The sequence below is a fragment of the Scyliorhinus canicula genome, chromosome 5 (assembly GCF_902713615.1).
Source record: "Scyliorhinus canicula chromosome 5, sScyCan1.1, whole genome shotgun sequence".
Lineage (NCBI taxonomy): Eukaryota > Metazoa > Chordata > Chondrichthyes > Carcharhiniformes > Scyliorhinidae > Scyliorhinus > Scyliorhinus canicula.
Window position 1 is genome coordinate 227,060,847 of NC_052150.1, and position 17,613 is coordinate 227,078,459.

The window sequence follows — 17,613 nt, forward strand, 5'->3', positions numbered from 1 at the left end:
GAGGAAACAGCCTCTCTGCATGTACCCTGGTTTCAATCAAGTCTCCTCTTATTGATCTGAACCCCAGTGAATACAAGTCTAACCTGTCCAAATGTTCCTGAAAGACAACTCGCCCATTCCTGCTATTAGTCTAGTAAACCTTTTACATTTTTCCTTAAATAAGACCAACACGGTACACGTTGTTCCAGGTGCAGTCTCCCCAATGCCCTGTGTAACTGAAACATAACTGTCCCACTTTTGTTTTCCAATTCCCCTCACAGTACGGTAGCACAGTGGTTAGCACTGTTGCTTCACAGCGCCAAGGTCCCAGGTTCCATTCCTGGCTTGGGTCACTTTCTGTGCAGAGTCTGCACGTTCTTCCCGTGTCTGCGTGGGTTTCCTCCGGGTGCCCCGGTTTCCTCCCAGTCCCGAAAGACGTGCTGTTGTGTGAATTGGACATTCTGCAATTGTGTAGCTGAACAAGCAACTAGGGGATTTTCACAGTAACTTCATTGCAGTGTTAATGTAAGCCTACTTGTGACAATAAAGATTAGTATTACATTCTCTGAGCTCTCCTAATACAATTTGTGTGTGTGTTAGATGCATCCACAGCTGCTAACGATCAAAGACCCCTCCCACCCGGGTTACTCGCTCTTCCAACATTTAACCATCGGGCAGGAGATACAAAACATAGATTTACATAGAATTTACAGTGCAGAAGGAGGCCATTCGGCCCATCGAGTCTGCACTGGCTCTTGGAAAGAGCACCCTACCCCCTACCCAAGGTCAACACCTCCACCCTATCCCCATAACTCAGTAACCCCACCCAACACTAAGGGTAATTTTGGACACTAAGGGCAATTTATCATGGCCAATCTCTCTTAAAGAGAGTAGCTTTAAGAAATGGGTGTTTATTACTGCAGTGATGTCAGAGTGGGTGGAGCTGGGCTTCCTGTCAGCTTTTTACTTTCATTTTAGGCTGTTTGCTGCAGGGTGTGTTTCAGCTTCGTTTTCAGAGCTGGATAGCTGCAGTCACAGCCAGAAGGGGTATTAGTCTCTCTCTCTGCAATCTAAAAACTGTAAATCGATCCTTTGGTGATTTAAAACTAATAGCTGCTCTCAGTAGTGACTGTAACCTGATGTGCTTCTGTTAAAAGTTCTTTTTTAAGTCTTATGGATGTTAAAAGGAAAGCTTAAAGGATTACTCAGTGTAGTATTCTTTGGGGGTTGTATTTGAATTAATGGTTGCGAAGATGTTCACTGTTTGTTTTAAAAAGGTGAACTTGAGTTCATAGAATAAACATTGTTTTGCTTTAAACAATACTTTTCCATTTCTGTTGTACCACACCTGTAGAGTGAGCCGTGTGCTCCCCAAACCACAATCTATTAAAAGTTGTGGGTCTGGTGAACTTTATGATACACTTTGGGATTCTCTAAATCCTGGCCCATAACACTTGAAATTAAATGAAATGAAAATTGCTTATCGTCACAAGTAGGCTTCAATTGAAAAGCCCCTAGTTCAGGGAGGCTGGTACGAGAATTGAACCGTGCTGCTGGCCTGCCTTGGTCTGCTTTCAAAGCCAGTGATTTAGCCCTGTGCTAAACCAGCCCCTTAACACATCGTCTCTACTTCGTCCCACACACCTGTATGCTTCACCCGATGCCTGTGTATGTATTTACATTGTGTATTTTATGTTTGCCCTATTATGTATTTTCTTTTCATGTACAGAACGATCTGTCTGGTCTGTATGCAGAATACGTTTCGCTGTACCTGGGTACACGTGACAATAAATCAATCCAATCCACTTCCAGTTCAGGCTCATGTTGAGACTGCCCAATTAGATAAAGGCTGCTGGACCTTTAGGAAGTTTAAGCAAAAACAATGTACTGATCAGACAACATATAGTCACTGGCACAACAAGTATTTAATGCCCTCTCTGTGAAGATGGTGTTGAGCTGCCGTCTTGAACCGCCGCATTTCATGTGGTGAAGAAACTGTGCTATTAGGTATGGAATTCCGGAATTATGATCTGGGCCGATGCAGGAATTGTGATATTTGTTGAGTTGGGAGTGGGTCCTGGAGCTGACGGTGTTGCCACCGCTTTGCTGCACTTGTCTTTCATAATGGAGAGATTGTGGAGGAAGGGGGTGCAGTAGACGTAAGACTGAGAAATGCCGGATCCTCCAACCCAGATCATGTGTCTAACAGATGTTGTACTTGCTCTTAGGGACCGGATTAGCCTCTGCAAACTCTGGCGATCCATCGTTCTTCTCAATGATCCTGCTATGAAGAAATTTGCAAATGAGCTAGGGGTCAAAGGTGAGGGAGCTGATTAACACCGTGGTTCTGTGAACAAGCTTTTTGTATCCATTCAAAATGGTCATTAAATATTACTTACAAATACTGCGGTGTCATAACTGCATCGGAAAATTCACTCCCAGTATATAAACATGATGCATACCTTATGGGCATTCATCTGTCTGAATAAGATTGCTAACATTCATAATGATTTCAAGGTTTATCATCTTTCTTCATGCTGTACCTGTCCTGGGAGTGTTTGATGGGGACAGTGTAGAGGGAGCTTTACTCTGTATCTAACCCCGTGCTGTACCTGTCCTGGGAGTGTTTGATGGGGACAGTGTAGAGGGAGCTTTACTCTGTATCTAACCCCGTGCTGTACCTGTCCTGGGAGTGTTTGATGGGGACAGTGTAGAGGGAGCTTTACTCTGTATCTAACCCCATGTTGTACCTGTCCTGGGAGTGTTTGATGGGGACAGTGTAGAGGGGGCTTTACCCTGTATCTAACCCCGTGCTGTACCTGTCCTGGGAGTGTTTGATGGGGACAGTGTAGAGGGAGCTTTACTCTGTATCTAGCCTCGTGCAGTACCTGTCCTGGGAGTGTTTGATGGGGACAGTGTAGAGGGGGCTTTACCCTGTATCTAACTCCGTGCTGTACCTGTCCTGGGAGTGTTTGATGGGGACAGTGTAGCGGGAGCTTTACTCTATATCTAGCCTCGTGCTGTACCTGTCCTGGGAGTGTCTGATGGGGACAGTGTAGAGGGAGCTTTACTCTGTATCTAACCCCGTGCTGTACCTGTCCTGGGAGTGTTTGATGCGGACAGTGTAGAGGGAGCTTTACTCTGTATCTAACCCCGTGCTGTACCTGTCCTGGGAGTGTTTGATGGGGACAGTGTAGAGGGAGCTTTACTCTGTATCTAACCCCGTGCTGTACCTGTCCTGGGTGTGTTTAATGGGGCCAGTGTAGAGGGAGCTTTACTCTGTATCTAACCCTGTTCTGGGAGTGTTTGATGGGGATGGTGTAGGGCTGAATATAGGACTGAAGATCTCTTTAATCCTCATCATGTGAGCATGTTAATCAGCAGGTCCGCAGTAGGATCCACAACACGGGGCCAATTAGTTTCCAGGCTGTGCCTAACCGAGAACATGATGTGCATTCTCTCATGAGAACAAATGAAAAATGAAAATCGCTTATTGTCACGAGTTGGCTTCAATGAAGTTACTGTGACAAGCCCCTAGTCGCCACATTCCAGCGCCTGTCTGGGGAGGCTGGTACGGGAATTGAACCGTGCTGCTGGCATGCTTTAAAAGCCAACGATTTAGCTGAGTGAGCTAAACCAGCCCCTGAAGTCTGAACAATATTATGCTCTCGTTGTAAGCGTACAGAGCAGCTGTATCATTGACTATCCCACTCAAAATCGGTCATTTAAGCAGATGTTGAGGTCCCCTTGCACTGATCAAGGACATAAGTAAGAGTTACAAAAATTGGCATCATACTCACAGGATGGGATAGCAATAGGATTAAAAGGAATGGAATTCCCAATTCCTTCCTGAGCAGTATATTTGTACCATTTGAGAGGAACTGCCACCAACTAGTTAGGAATGATTTGTGCATACGAGCACCTTGGGACTGTAATGAAGAGTTTAAGGATGCAAACAAGGTTTGTATAAACAGCAGTGAGGTTGCTATGTTAAATATCCGCCTGACGGTCTCATTAAAAAGTAGTCACTTGGGAATGTAGAGGACGGGTTCTGTGCCTTTGTCGCTGTGCATAACATTTTGAGTCAGTAAGGGGCTGGGGGAGAAGGGAATGTTCTTTGGGAAGAAGCTTCCTGGCGATGCTGTAGTTGGTCAGCATGTTTCAGTCGACCTTTCCATTCGCTCTGCTGTTCTTTCACAAACTCCTCTCCCCTGCAGATTACTTCCTGTTCTGTGAGATCCTGATGCAACGGCCAATCAACATGCGGGAGGCAGCTTTCCGGCTAGCCAACATCCTGACGGGGGAGGAGAAAGCTTACATGCAGAGCATGGCCAGTGACCACTTTGACAGAATTATCCAGGTGCTAAAGGACCTGCCACGGCCCATGCTGCTGGTTTTCCGGAACATCAACACCGTCCGCAGCATTAATGTCATCTTGGGCTCACCTGTGGACCGATATGTCCTGATGGCTAGAAGGTAAATCAGTAACACTGCCTTTCCTGGCAGGAGCTAATAGAAACCTGCTGGATTCCTATTTGCATTGTCGATTCTCGGTTCTCCAGAGAGAATAGTTATCCTGTATCTAATCTTAACCATAAGACCATAAGACATAGGAGTGGAAGTAAGGCCATTCGGCCCATCGAGTCCACTCCGCCATTCAATCATGGCTGATGGGCATTTCAACTCCACCTACCAGCATTCTCCCCATAGCCCTTAATTCCTCGCGACATCAAGAATTTATCTATCTCTGCCTTGAAGCCATTTAGCGTCCCGGCCTCCACTGCACTCCGCGGCAATGAATTCCACAGGCCCACCACTCTCTGGCTGAAGAAATGTCTCCGCATTTCTGTTCTGAATTTACCCCCTCTAATTCTAAGGCTGTGCCCACGGGTCGTCTCTTCGCCTAACGCAAACAGTTTATTTGCGTCCACCCTTTCTAAGCCATGTATTATCTTGTAAGTTTCTATTAGATCTCCCCTTAACCTTCTAAACTCCAATGAATACAATCCCAGGATCCTCAGCCGTTCATCATATGTTAGACCCGCCATTCCAGGGATCATCCGTGTGAATCTCCGCTGGACACGCTCCAGTGCCAGTATGTCCTTCCTGAGATGTGGGGCCCAAAACTGGACACAGTACTCCAAATGGGGCCTAACCAGAGCCTTATAAAGGCTCAGTAGCACATCGCTGCTTTTATATTCCAACCCTCTTGAGATAAATGACAACATTGCATTCGCTTTCTTAATCATGTAAAATATTTCAACCATTTCAATTCTAGAAAATACAGAAAGCGTTTGTATATAATCTGCCCTCATAATTCCTCAGGCCCTCCGATCATGACTTTCCTCAACCCGTTTGTATCGAGAGCTTGGAATCTAACTGGGTATGTGGGTCTGATAATGCTCTGGTCTCACGAGTGGTGCAGTCTGGAGTCAGAAATCTAATATTTACTGGCAAATGAGTGATAACAGCCCGAGGCATCGGAACTATCACCGGTCTGTTTATTTTGTTCTTTTCAAACCCTTGACCTTGGTCATGGGTGATTCTTGTTTGTAGATGCTCGAAGCATTCAGGGCTGTTGTTTGCTAATCTTCGCTTTTTCCACTTGCCCAGTTTTAAAAGTGCTTTGTAGGACAAATTAAAATGATCACAACTGGTTCCCATAGCGTTGTCCTGATGTTGAAGATTAATTGCCAAACGGCCGGGTCTATTCAGTATATAAAATATCATATCAATTATTTTGTTCTTTACATACATCAGCCTGCTCCTAGTTCTTTGCTAAAAGCAACTGATGTTGGCCAGCAATGATAGAGTAAAAAAAAACAATTCTATGGATGAAGGTCAACTGAGGATGTACTGTTCTTAGATTTTCAGAAGGCATTTGCTAAAGTGCCACATCAAAGATTCTAGCAGAAAGTAAAAGTTCATGTTATGGAGAAGCACAAATGTGTCTTTTTCAGGTTGGCAGGATACAATGAGTGGTGTTCCAGAGATCAGTGCTGGAACCTCAACTGTTTATAATTTATAGAAATGATTTGGATGAAGGGCTAATGGGATGGTTGCAAAATTTGCTGATTACCTATCTTCTGTGAGTTATGAAGAGGCCACAGAAAGATAAACAGAAACAGAAAATTCTGGGTAAACTCGGGTCTGGTAGCATCTGTGGGGAAACAGTTAACGTTGAGTGTGTCTGACTCTTCAGCACGGAGAAGAAATGTAATGGGGTGGGGAGAGATTTACAAAGATGTCATGGACACAAGACAAAGAGGAGTGCTAATGGTAGCATTGAGGACTAAGGAAAATACTGATGGTGGCATAAAGATAGAATAATGTGTTAATGGGAGAAGAGATGCTTGGTGGAACAAATGTCAGATGGTCCGGGGGGAGGGGGTACAAAATGGAGGGGAAGGTTCAGTTTAAAGTCGATGAACTCGATGCTGATTCCAGAAGGCTGTAACGTGCCTAATTGGACGATGAGGTTTTGTTCCTCTAGTTTGCAACAACACCTCATGGACTCAAATGGACTATTCACCCCTCCACAGATGCTGTCACACCTGCTGAGTTTATTCAGCGTCGGCAGCATTTCGCTTTTACAAACGAGAGGGCTAAGATCTAGCAAATGGGTGTATAATGTGGGCAAACGTGAAATTGTCCATTATCCAAATGGTGAGCGGTGTAGATCTCAGAGGTGCAGAGGGATCTGGGTGTCCTATTGCATGAATCACAAAGATGTTATGATTGAGGGGAGTTGAATACAGAAGTAGGGACTATTATGCTTCAGTTGTACAGGGAACTAGTGAGGCAACATCTGGAGTGCTGTGACAGTATTGGTCACCTTATTTAAGCATGGATGTAAATGCTTTGTCAGCAGTTCAGAGAAGGTTTACTGGACTAACAACCTGGAATGGGCAGGCTGTTTTGAGGAAAGGCTGGAGAGGTTAGGCTTCTATCCCCTCTGGAGTTTAGAAGAGGAAGAGGTGACTTGTTTGCAAGATCCCGAGGGGTCAGGATATTTCGTCTTGTGGAAGAATCCAGAACTAGAGGTCACGGTTTAAAAATAAGGGCATTATCCAATTAAAATGGAGAGGTGAAATGTTTTCACTGAGGGTTGAGAATCTTGGGGGGGAATAGGTTACCATGATCTTATTAAATGGCGGAGCAGGGCTGAAGGACCTACTTACTGCTCATTGTTTGTATGTTTAATTCATAATCCGCAATCCACTTCCTAGCCCCTCTAGGCAAAATGGGAACCAGGAAAACTGCTCTTAATTTGCCATAATGAGGTGGTACATAGATACATAGACAGACGATAGGAGCAGGAGGTGGCCCTTCAAGCCTGTTCCGCCATTCATCACGATCATGGCTGATCATCCAACTCAACAGCCTAATCCTGCTTTCTCCCCATAGCCTTTGATCCCATTCTCCCCAAGTGCTATATCTAGCCGCCTCTTGAATATATTCAATTTTAGCATCAACTACTTCCTGTAGTAATGAATTCCACAGGCTCACCACTCTCTGGGTGAAGAAATGCCTCCTTATCTCTGTCTGAAATGGTTTACCCTGAATCCTCAGACTGTGACCCCTGGTTCTGGACACACCCATCATTGGTAACATCTTCCCTGCATCTATCCTGTCTAGTCCTGTTAGAATTTTATAAGTCTCTGAGATTTCCCCCCTCATTCTTCTGAACTCCAGCGAGAACAATCCCAAACTAGTCAATCCTCATATGACAGTCCTGCCATCCCTGGAATCAGTCTGGTAAACCTTCGCTGCACTCCCTCGAGAGCAAGAACATCCTTCCTCAGGGAAGGAGACCAAAACTGCACACAATACTCCAGGTGTGGCCTCACCAAGGCCCTGTACAATTGCAGCAACACATCCCCGCTTCTATACTCGGAACCTCTCGCAATGAAGGCCAACATACCATGAGCTTTCTTTACCGCCTGCTGCACCTGCATGCTTACCTTCAGCGACTGGTGCACAAGGGCACCCAGGTCCCGCTGCACACTCCCCTCTCCCAATTTACAACCATTCAGGTAGTAATCTGCCTTCCTGTTTTTGCTTCCAAAGTGAATAACCTCACACTTATCCAGATTATACTGCATCTGCCATTGATTTGCCCACTCGCCCAACCTGTCCAGATCTTGCTGTAGGATCCCTGCATCCTCATCACAATTCACCCTCCCACCTAATTTGGTATCATTTGCAAACTTTGAGATGTTATATTTTGTTTCCTCCTCCAACTCATTAATATATAGGTATTGTGAATAGCTGGGATCCCAGCACCGATCCCTGTGGTACCCGACTGGTTACTGCCTGCCAATTTGAAAAGGACCCATTAATCCCTAGTCATTGTTTCCTCTCCGCCAACCAGTTTTCTATCCACCTTAATAGATTTCCCCCAATCCCATGCACTTCAATTTTGCACAATAACCTCTTATGCGGGACTTTATCAAATGCCATCTGAAAGTCTAAATATACCACATCGACTGGCTCCCCCTTGTCAACTGTACTGGTTACATCTTCAAAGAATTCCAACAGATTTGTCAAGCATGATTTTCCCTTCATAAATCCATGCTGACTCCGACTGATCCTGCACTGCTTTCTAAATGTTCTGCTATAAAGTCCTTGATAATGGATTTAAGCATTTTCCCCACTACCGATGTTAGGCTTACTGGTCTATAATTCCCTGCTTTCTCTCTACCTCCCTTTTTGAATATCGGAGTGACGTGAGCTACCCTCCAAGCTGCAGGGACAATTCCAGAGTCTATAGAATCCCGGAAGATGACCACCAATGCATCCACTATTTCCAGAGCCACCTCCTTAAGGCCCTAGGGAATTAATTGGCCTTCAATCCCATCAGTTTTCCCAGCACCATTTCTGTACTAATGTTGATCTCCCTCAGTTCTTCCCTCTCACAAAACCTTTCATTCTCCAACATTTCTGGGATCTGATTTGTGTCCTCATTTGTGAAGACAGAACCAAAGTATGTATTCAATTGCTCAGCCATTTCTTTGTCCCTTATTATGCATTCCCCTGTTTCTGACTGTAGGGGGCCTACATTTCTCATTACCAATCTCTTTCTCTTCATATCTGTAGAAACTCTTAGTGTCAGTCTTTATGTTCCCTGCAAGCTTCCTTTCGTACTGTACTTTCCCCTTCTTAATCAATTTCTTTGTCCTTCTTTGCTGAATTCTAAACTGCTCCCAATCCTCAGACCTATTATATTTCTTGGCCAATCTGTATGCTTCTTCCTTGTATTGGATACTATTTCTAATTTCCTTTGTAAGCCATGCATTGGCCCTCTTACCCCCTTTGCTTTTGTGCCAGACAGGAATGAACAGTTGCTGTAGTTCCTCCATGCGTTCCTTGAATGTTTGCCACTGTCATCCCTTTAAGTAACTCTCCCCCAATCTATTAAGGCCAACTCAACGCCTCATAGTTCCCTTTATTAAGATTCAGCACCCTAGTCTCCGAATCAACTACTTCACTCTCCATCTTGATAAAAAAATTCTATCATGTTATGGTCGCTCATCGCCAAGGGGTCTCATACAGCCAGATTGGCAATGATTCCCTTCTCATTACACAGTGCCCAGTCTAAGATGGCCTGCTCTCTAGTTGGTTCCATCCCGTATACACTCCAGGAATTCCTCCTCTACGGCATTGTGGCTAATTTGATTTGCCCAATCTATGTGAAGATTAAAATCACCCATGATCACCGATATTCCCTTGTTACATGCATCGCTAATTTCTTGTTTATTCCCAACCTCACCAGTGCAGTTTGGGGGGTCTATATACGACACCCACTAATGTTTTTTGTCCCTTGATATTTCTCAACTGTACCCATACAGATTCCACATTGTCAGAGCTAATATCCTTTCTCACTATTGTGTTAATTTCCTCTTTAACCAGCAGTGCCACGCCACCACCTTTTCTTTTATGCCAGGGAAATATAGCCAAAGTCAGAGCCTGGCTGGTTTAGCTCACAAGGCTAAATCGCTGGCTTTTAAAGCAGGCCAGCAGCACGGTTCGATTCCCGTACCAGCCTCCCCGGACAGGCGCCGGAATGTGGCGACTAGGGGCTTTTCACAGTAACTTCATTGAAGCCTACTCGTGACAATAAGCGATTTTCATTTCATTTCACAATCGGATATGATGGCAGTGTGCCAGAGAGATGGGCAGAATGGACTTCTTTAGGAATTAACCAATTCAATGGCTGTTTTTGGGCTTATTTTTAATCATGAGATTAAGGAAGATTAGCGGAAGAAGCAGATACAATACAATAATTTACGTTTCCTGAGGAGTGCCGTAACTGGTCGTCTTCGTTAAATAACATAACTATGGACAGGGGGGGGGGGGGGACGGGGGGGGGACTGCTCTATGCAGATTCACTATTCTGTACAGGTTGATAGGCAGCAATGTTCCTGCCATGAGTTCTGGATAAAGCCTATTGGTGCTGCTTCACTCATAACCCCAGTTATATAATCTCACAGGATTATGAAGTCTACTACTGGGCATGTCTTGGTACTGTTATCCAACAGCCTGGGTTCCTGATTTAGGATTTCGGAATTGTAATCCAGCCAGCCCCATACCTTCTAGTGGCAGAATGAAATGACAAAGCTTGTTGTATCTCTTTCCTTCCAGTGCTGTTCGAGCACAAAGTCTGTTAACAAATAAACAAAGCAGAGGATTTTGGACAGTTGGTGCTTTCAAGTGGATGAAGATGAAGTGGGCCAGCTTCCAATTTGAGATCAATCTCAGGTAAGCCAGTTCTAGCAGTGTCTGGAGATTATTGGCTGGGCCAGGGCAGTGTCAGGAATACCAAGACCTGTCTGAAACTGTAGATAGAGTTAAATATTTGGATGTTTGTGTAACCATATTTATTCTGTTTGTTCCTCAGGTCTGAAAGCCTGATGATGAAGCTGATCTCCATTTTTATACGACTGTTTGTTTACTTTGGCCTGTTAGCGCCAGATGAGGAACTCTACAGTTACCTGGAGTAGTTAGTAGCAGGCAGAATGTTACGCAAAACCTCTGACAGATGTGAGAATCTAACAGACCTTTTTTTTGGTGGAAATCTTGGTTCCTATTCACCTTGCAGGACCAATGTTTGACCATCATGGCCACCAAACCAAGCAGTCATGATCCTCTCGAGGTTAAATAGAAGAAAAGCCAAAGGGATCGGAATTCTCACTAGCATTGTAAACTGCAGACCATCCTGCAAGAACCTACTAAAAAGCAACAGATGGGCATTTACTCACCTTGCACCATAGGATGAGAAAATCAGTTGAGTCTTGTTTCCTTTTCTCTATAGTAAGATTAATGCCAAGTCATTTGGTGCCTTCAAGGGTGAAACTCTGCCGTACCCAGTCCATTCTGACCTATTCATTTTCACATCATGCACCGTACTTGTTTTTTGAGTAACTTTTTAATATTAAAGATTTTCTTTCCTGATATTCACTTCATTCTAATTATTTGCCAAAAGAAATGGGGGCTCTGCAATGGGTTGAGTTTGGCATTTCAGCTAGCCCTGGCTGTCCTCTCACTGTAAGATTGATTCAGAGGCCACATCAGCTCCCTGCCATAGTTCTCACCTTGGAACTCATAATAACACCAGTGCTGCTATGATCTTGAAGATGAGACTGAAAATCCCATCTGCCCACTTGGATTGATTTGTACCTTTGTGCTTCCTCTTTAATTGGCTGTTAAAGGACTGTGGAATATCCCGGTAGGCTTCTTATGAAATGCAACTTTCTCTCAATTCCATTATTTCAATTCAGACCTTGAAAGAATTCTTGATGCCTGGAGAGCTAGTTAGCCATGCACCTTTTTGTTAAATTGATTTGGTTTTTCCAAATCAAGTGGAACTCATAAAACTGGCAGTGGATTGATAATCTGATAGTCTACCATCCACCATTACAAGATATTTGCAGAGTAAAAGGCAAATAAAAAAAGAGACAGATTAAAAAACAATTTTTTTTAACCCTATTTGCATTACAAAATATTAAGTATGAAAAACAGACAATACATTCAAATGAATCCATATTAACAACTAAAACTGCCTCAGGCCTTTTTGTACTGCTGTGTTCAGTCAGAATGTCCACTGGCCCTCAGCCATTTCTCTGTGCGTTGAGGTGAAGGTTGTCAACAAATCTCTGGCTCTTTCTCTCATCTACATTAGAAATGGGCAGTAACTCGATCAATCTCCAGCACATCTTCCAAAATCTAAAAGAAACACAAGTTGTTAAGACTGTCACGACACTGCTACATCCTCCCCTGGGTAAGGCAGCTGAGGCAATGATCTGGATAAGACACCACCCCTCAGCGTGACTGCTTTCACAGCTCCCTAAGGACGCTGGGCTTGGCTGTTGAAACTCTCACTCCACTTAATTGACCAAATGGATGAGCCAGAGTGGCAATCAGTATGGCTAGATTATGGGTCACCCAGCATTTCTGCTGTTACATCAGTGTGATGCCCTCCTCTGTAACTAGGATCACAGAAGAATAGTATCAGAAATTGGCTCTACCTGTGGATCAATATCACAGGTTGAGGGAAATAATGCAGAAAAAGTTCATTCTAATTAAAATTTGTTCTTCTGTCAAAATACATGCAGTATTAGGCTCATGCCAGACAATATTACGCCTGGCTGACCCTAACCAGAGGTCATTACAAGGTCTGTTGAATTGGTGTTTAATGCTACTCACCATATCTGGCGTTGTGCCGATTTTTTTGGCCAGCTCACTGCGCTCCATGGTGCTGAGGTACAGAAACTTATTGAGCAGTTCACCATCCAGAATGTTCCTCACTCCATTCTGCAGAGCACGTCGATCACAGTGCAACATCCTGTTGCATCAAAAAGGGAACAAAAAGCACATCACACATTGCATGCACTCAGCGGCTGGCATTCCCACCTCAAAGTCAAACAGGTTGTGTCTCACTCCACAAACCGAACTCAGGCTAGCTCTTCAGGACAGGACTGTATCCCCTCAGCTGGGCATTAAAAACCCCATGGCAACAAAGATGTTCTCCCCATGTCCTGGGAAACAAATGGTCATTTGAGGCTGGTTTAGCTCACTGGGCTAAATTGCTGGCTTTTCAAGCAGGCCAGCAACACGGTTCGATTCCCGTACCAGCCTCCCCGGACAGGCGCCGGAATGTGGCGACTAGGGGCTTTTCACAGTAACTTCATTGAAACCTACTCGTGACAATAAGCGATTTTCATTTTTCATTTCATTTCATTTATCTCAATGTTGTTGTTAAATGTCAGCCATGTGTCTACATTAACAGGAACTGCACTTATTGACTGTGAAGCACTTGGGGATGTCCAAGGCACTATAGAAATACAAGCTCTTCATTTACTATTTCCCAACTTGTGACTGCCTTTGGTGTTCTTTTAAAAATATATTTATAGTACCCAATTGTTTTTTTCCAATTAAGGGGCAATTTAACGTGGCCAATCCACCTAGCCTGTACATCTTTTGGGTTGTGGGGAGCGAAACCCATGCAAACACGGGGAGAATGTGCAAACTCCACACGGACAGTGACCCAGAGCCGGGATCGAACCTGGGACCTTGGCACCGTGAGGCAGCAGTGCTAGCCACTGTGCTGCTCGCCTTTGGAGTTTTAACCCTTTACCACAATGAATCACTTGTTTGAATTAAGAGCTGGCTTGAACTAAAAAAAAACTTCACATGTTTTAACCGTGCCAAGGAAACTATATGAATGTAGAAAGAGGACCACAGAGAGAAACATCAGGATGAGTGAACAAAACTTGACAAGTTGATAAGTTTTGAATCAGTGTAAATATGGGCTGATCGAGGGAATGGAGACATGGAGCTGGGTATCATGGGTGCGCACACAAGCTGCCTGGAGTTAACATCAATGAGAAGCAGTGCTGTGGGATGGACCTCTGGAGGTAAATGAAAGCTATTTAAAGTGGTACAGATCAACATAAACTAATGTGGGTTATCAAATCGTATGTTCACTTTGGGATAATGTAGGCAATGTATTCAGTGAGAAGCTAACACATGGTTCAGATTAAAATAAAGATTTGCATTTATACTTTACAGCCAATAAAGTTCTTTCCAAGTGTGGTCACTGTTAAGAACATCAGGAGTAGGCAAATCTGCTCCACCATTCAATACGATCATGGCTGATCTCATGTTAATTCTCAACTCCACTGTCCTGCCCTTTCTCAATAACCCTTCAACCCATTACAAATAACAATCTGTCCATCTCCTCAAATTTACTAATGTCCGACATCCACCGCACTCCGGGCTAATCAATTCAACAGATTCACAAGCCTTTGGGAGAAGTACTTTCTCGTCTGTTTTTAATTTGCTACCTCTTATCCTAGAATGGCCCACAAGAGGAAGCATCCGCTCCATGTCTACTGTATCCATACCTTTTATCATCTTGTATACCTCAATTTGATCCACCCTCCTCCTTCTAAACTCATATAGGCCTAAACTGCTCAATCTCTCGTTATAAGACAACCCCCATTATCTCTGGAATCAATCGAGTGAACCTCTTCTGAACTGCCTCCAATGTCACTGCATCTTTCCTCAAACTGTGCAGTCTCACCAATGCCTTGTACAGTTGCAACAACACTTCTCTACTTCTATTCCTTTAGCCATAAATGCCTGAATTCCATTTGCCTTATTACCCGCTGTACCTGCATTCTAGTTTTCTGTGATTCATTCACAAGGACACCCAGATCCCTCTGCACAAAAGCACTCAGGTTTTTTTTCCCATTTAGATAAGTTGCCTTTCCATTTTCCTGCCAAATTTTGGGCCACTCACCTAACATCCATATCTAAATGTCTTACTATCCCACCTATCTTAGTGTCATCTGCAAATTTGCGATTGTACCTTCTAACCCTGCATCCTTAGTCATTAATATATATTGTAAATAGTGTAAATAGTTGGGGCCCCAAGGACTGAACACTGTGGCACATGACTAGTTACAGCTGGTCAACCAGAAAAAGACCCATTTATCCCCACTCTTATTTTTGTTGGTTAGCCAGTCTTCTATACAAGCTAGGAAATGTGGAAACCAGTTTACACCCTGCAAACTCCCACAACAGAAATGTTGGTTGAGGGACAAATATTGGCCAGGGCGACATTGGTGGTCTGCATTCCATAGGGGAATGCGAAGTTAGGAGATAACAGGTCAAGACAATTTTAAAAACAAAATGTGTGTGATAACTATAGCTAGTTTGTCGCCAGCATGCCTATGTTTCGGCTGTTATTATTCTCTTAAAGTGTGATGTTTACAACTATGCAAAATTTGTTTTTGTCAAAGATAAAACAGCCATTTCAGTGAGAATGCAATGTGCATGGTCCAATAGCACCATCTGCTGGTGGGGTTCGGAATCAGCTGGTTCGGAACAAGTTGTATAGAGCATAAATAGGTTCACTCTTAATTCTTCCAAATTCCAAGCCGAGAATGCATCAGGATTGGTTTGTAGACTGATGGATGTCCCACTACAGTAAGCATGGAGATGTGTAACTTAATGTCTATCAATAAAACCAACCAACTGATTTATCTACTGACAAATGTGGTTTAATTTAAAAATTCTGCAGATTGCCCGATTCACGTCAATCTCATTTGGGCAGAACATAAGGACGGACAGTAACGTGGGTCATTCATTTGGTAAAAAAGTTGAGCTCTTTCCTTAATATTATTCATACTGAATCTGGGCGTGTTTGATGGGGACAGTATAGAGGGAGTTTTACTCTGTATCTAACCCTGTGCTGTACCTGTCCTGGGAGTGTTTGATGGGGACAGTGTAGAGGGAGCTTTACTCTGTATCTAACCCCGTGCTGTCCCTGTCCTGGGAGTGTTTGATGGAAACAGTGTAGAGGGAGCTTTACTCTGTATCTAACCCCATGCTGTACCTGTCCTGGGAGTGTTTGATGGGGACAGTGTAGCGGGAGCTTTACTCTGTATCTAACCCCGTGCTGTACCTGTCCTGGGAGTGTTTGATGGGGGCAGTGTGGAGGGAGCTTTACTCTGTATCTAACCCCGTGCTGTACCTGTCCTGGGTAGTCCATTCCCTGACACCGTCATTGGAAGATCAAAATTCGCCCGTTATAAAATACTGGTAGAGGGCCTGAGCTCTACACCTTTAGTGGACTTTTGGGCGGCACGGTAGCACAAGTGGATAGCACTGTGGCTTCACAGCGCCAGGGTCCCAGGTTCGATTCCCCGCTGGGTCACTGTCTGTGTGGAGTCTGCACGTTCTCCCCGTGTCTGCGTGGGTTTCCTCCCACAGTCCAAAGGTTAGGTGGATCGGCCATGCTAAATTGCCCCTGGTGTCCAAAAAGATGGGGTGGGATTACTGGGATAGGGTGGAAGTGAAGGCTTAAGTGGATCGGGGCAGACTCGATGGGCTGAATGGCCTCCTGCACTGTATGTTCTATGTTCAGGAGATCTTCAGATTGAATTCTCATAAGACGGTCGTCTTCGAGACTACTAATTATATGTATATATTTAAACCTTGTTACTCTTAAAAATCTATATTTTTTAAATGGACGAAGGCTTTGCCCCTAGCCATGATTCATACCGGACGCATTTCTAACCTTCCATTAAACATCAGTCATGTTATCGCTAACGAATAACGCTGGCCATCAGATGCTTCGTCTCCAGGCTCCTTTATTAAACACCAAGATTCCAGACCAGGGAAAATACATAGGGCAGCACAGTGGTTAGCACTATGGTTTCACAGCGCCGGGGTCCCAGGTTCGACTCCCGACTTGGGTCACTGTCTGTGTGGAGTCTGCACGTTCTCCCCGTGTCTGCATGGGTTTCCTCCGGGTGCTCTGGTTTCCTCCCACAAGTCGTGAATTGGACATTCTGAATTCTCCCTGTGTGTACCCAAACAGGCGCCGGAATGTGGTGACTAGGGGCTTTTCACAATAACTTCATTACAGTGTTAATGGAAGCCTACTTGAAATTAAAATGAAAATCGCTTATTGTCACGAGTAGGCTTCAAATGAAGTTACTGTGAGAAGCCCCTAGTCGCCACATTCCGGCACCTGTTCGGGAAGGCTGTTACAGGAATTGAACCGTGCTGCTGGCCTGCTTTCAAAGCCAGCGATTTAGCCCTGTGCTAAACAGCCCCTGTGACATTTGTGACAATAAAGATTATTATTACATCTCTCCCACTTCTGGGAGATGAGCCCCCTCCAAGAACCTGTAATGATGTTGCCATGTGAGATCTGAACCCTGGCAGTCAGTGTTCGATCTGTGAAGAGAAAGCAGGAGTCCAGGCGAGCAGCCTGTCTCGGTTCTACCACTGTACCATCGAGTAGCAGCAGAAAGAAACTTTGACTCTCATCTACACAGTGAACTATTGGAACAGTGGCTTCAAGACTAATTCAACTCTTGCCTATTGTGGAAGCCTCTGTCCTGACGAGGTGAATCGACCCTCTGAAGGAATACCCCATTGAGCCTTTCATCCTGGACTTGCACAAAACTATAACTCATATTTTCTTTATCATGGTTTTGCCCTGTATCCCTCTTTTATTGTAAGGGTGAAAAAGGGACAAAATTTGCAAAACCCCTTTCCCACATTGTGTGTGTGAAATAAACCCAACTCCTTATAGGGCAGCATGGTAGCACAGTGGTT

The 17,613-nt window shown here is 44.3% G+C and overlaps 2 protein-coding genes across 3 annotated transcripts in view; one reads left to right on the forward strand and one right to left on the reverse strand.

The window, feature by feature from the left end:
- Positions 1–11,435, forward strand: part of adck5 (aarF domain containing kinase 5) — a 51,978-nt gene extending 40,543 nt beyond the window's left edge. Inside the window, exons 12-15 of the mRNA XM_038798670.1 lie at positions 2,208–2,299; positions 4,197–4,455; positions 10,624–10,740; positions 10,880–11,435. Of these exons, the coding sequence (XP_038654598.1) occupies positions 2,208–2,299; positions 4,197–4,455; positions 10,624–10,740; positions 10,880–10,982 (571 nt within the window). The 3' untranslated portion in view covers positions 10,983–11,435. The remainder of the gene's footprint in view (positions 1–2,207; positions 2,300–4,196; positions 4,456–10,623; positions 10,741–10,879) is intronic.
- Positions 11,436–11,941: 506 nt separating this feature from the next.
- cpsf1 (cleavage and polyadenylation specific factor 1) overlaps positions 11,942–17,613 on the reverse strand; it is a 119,794-nt gene continuing 114,122 nt past the window's right edge. For both annotated transcript variants that reach the window (XM_038798669.1, XM_038798667.1), the window contains 2 exons: positions 12,685–12,823; positions 11,942–12,204 (listed from right to left, as the gene is read on the reverse strand). In XM_038798669.1, coding sequence (XP_038654597.1) covers positions 12,157–12,204; positions 12,685–12,823 — 187 coding nt within the window. In that variant the 3' untranslated portion in view covers positions 11,942–12,156. The remainder of the gene's footprint in view (positions 12,205–12,684; positions 12,824–17,613) is intronic.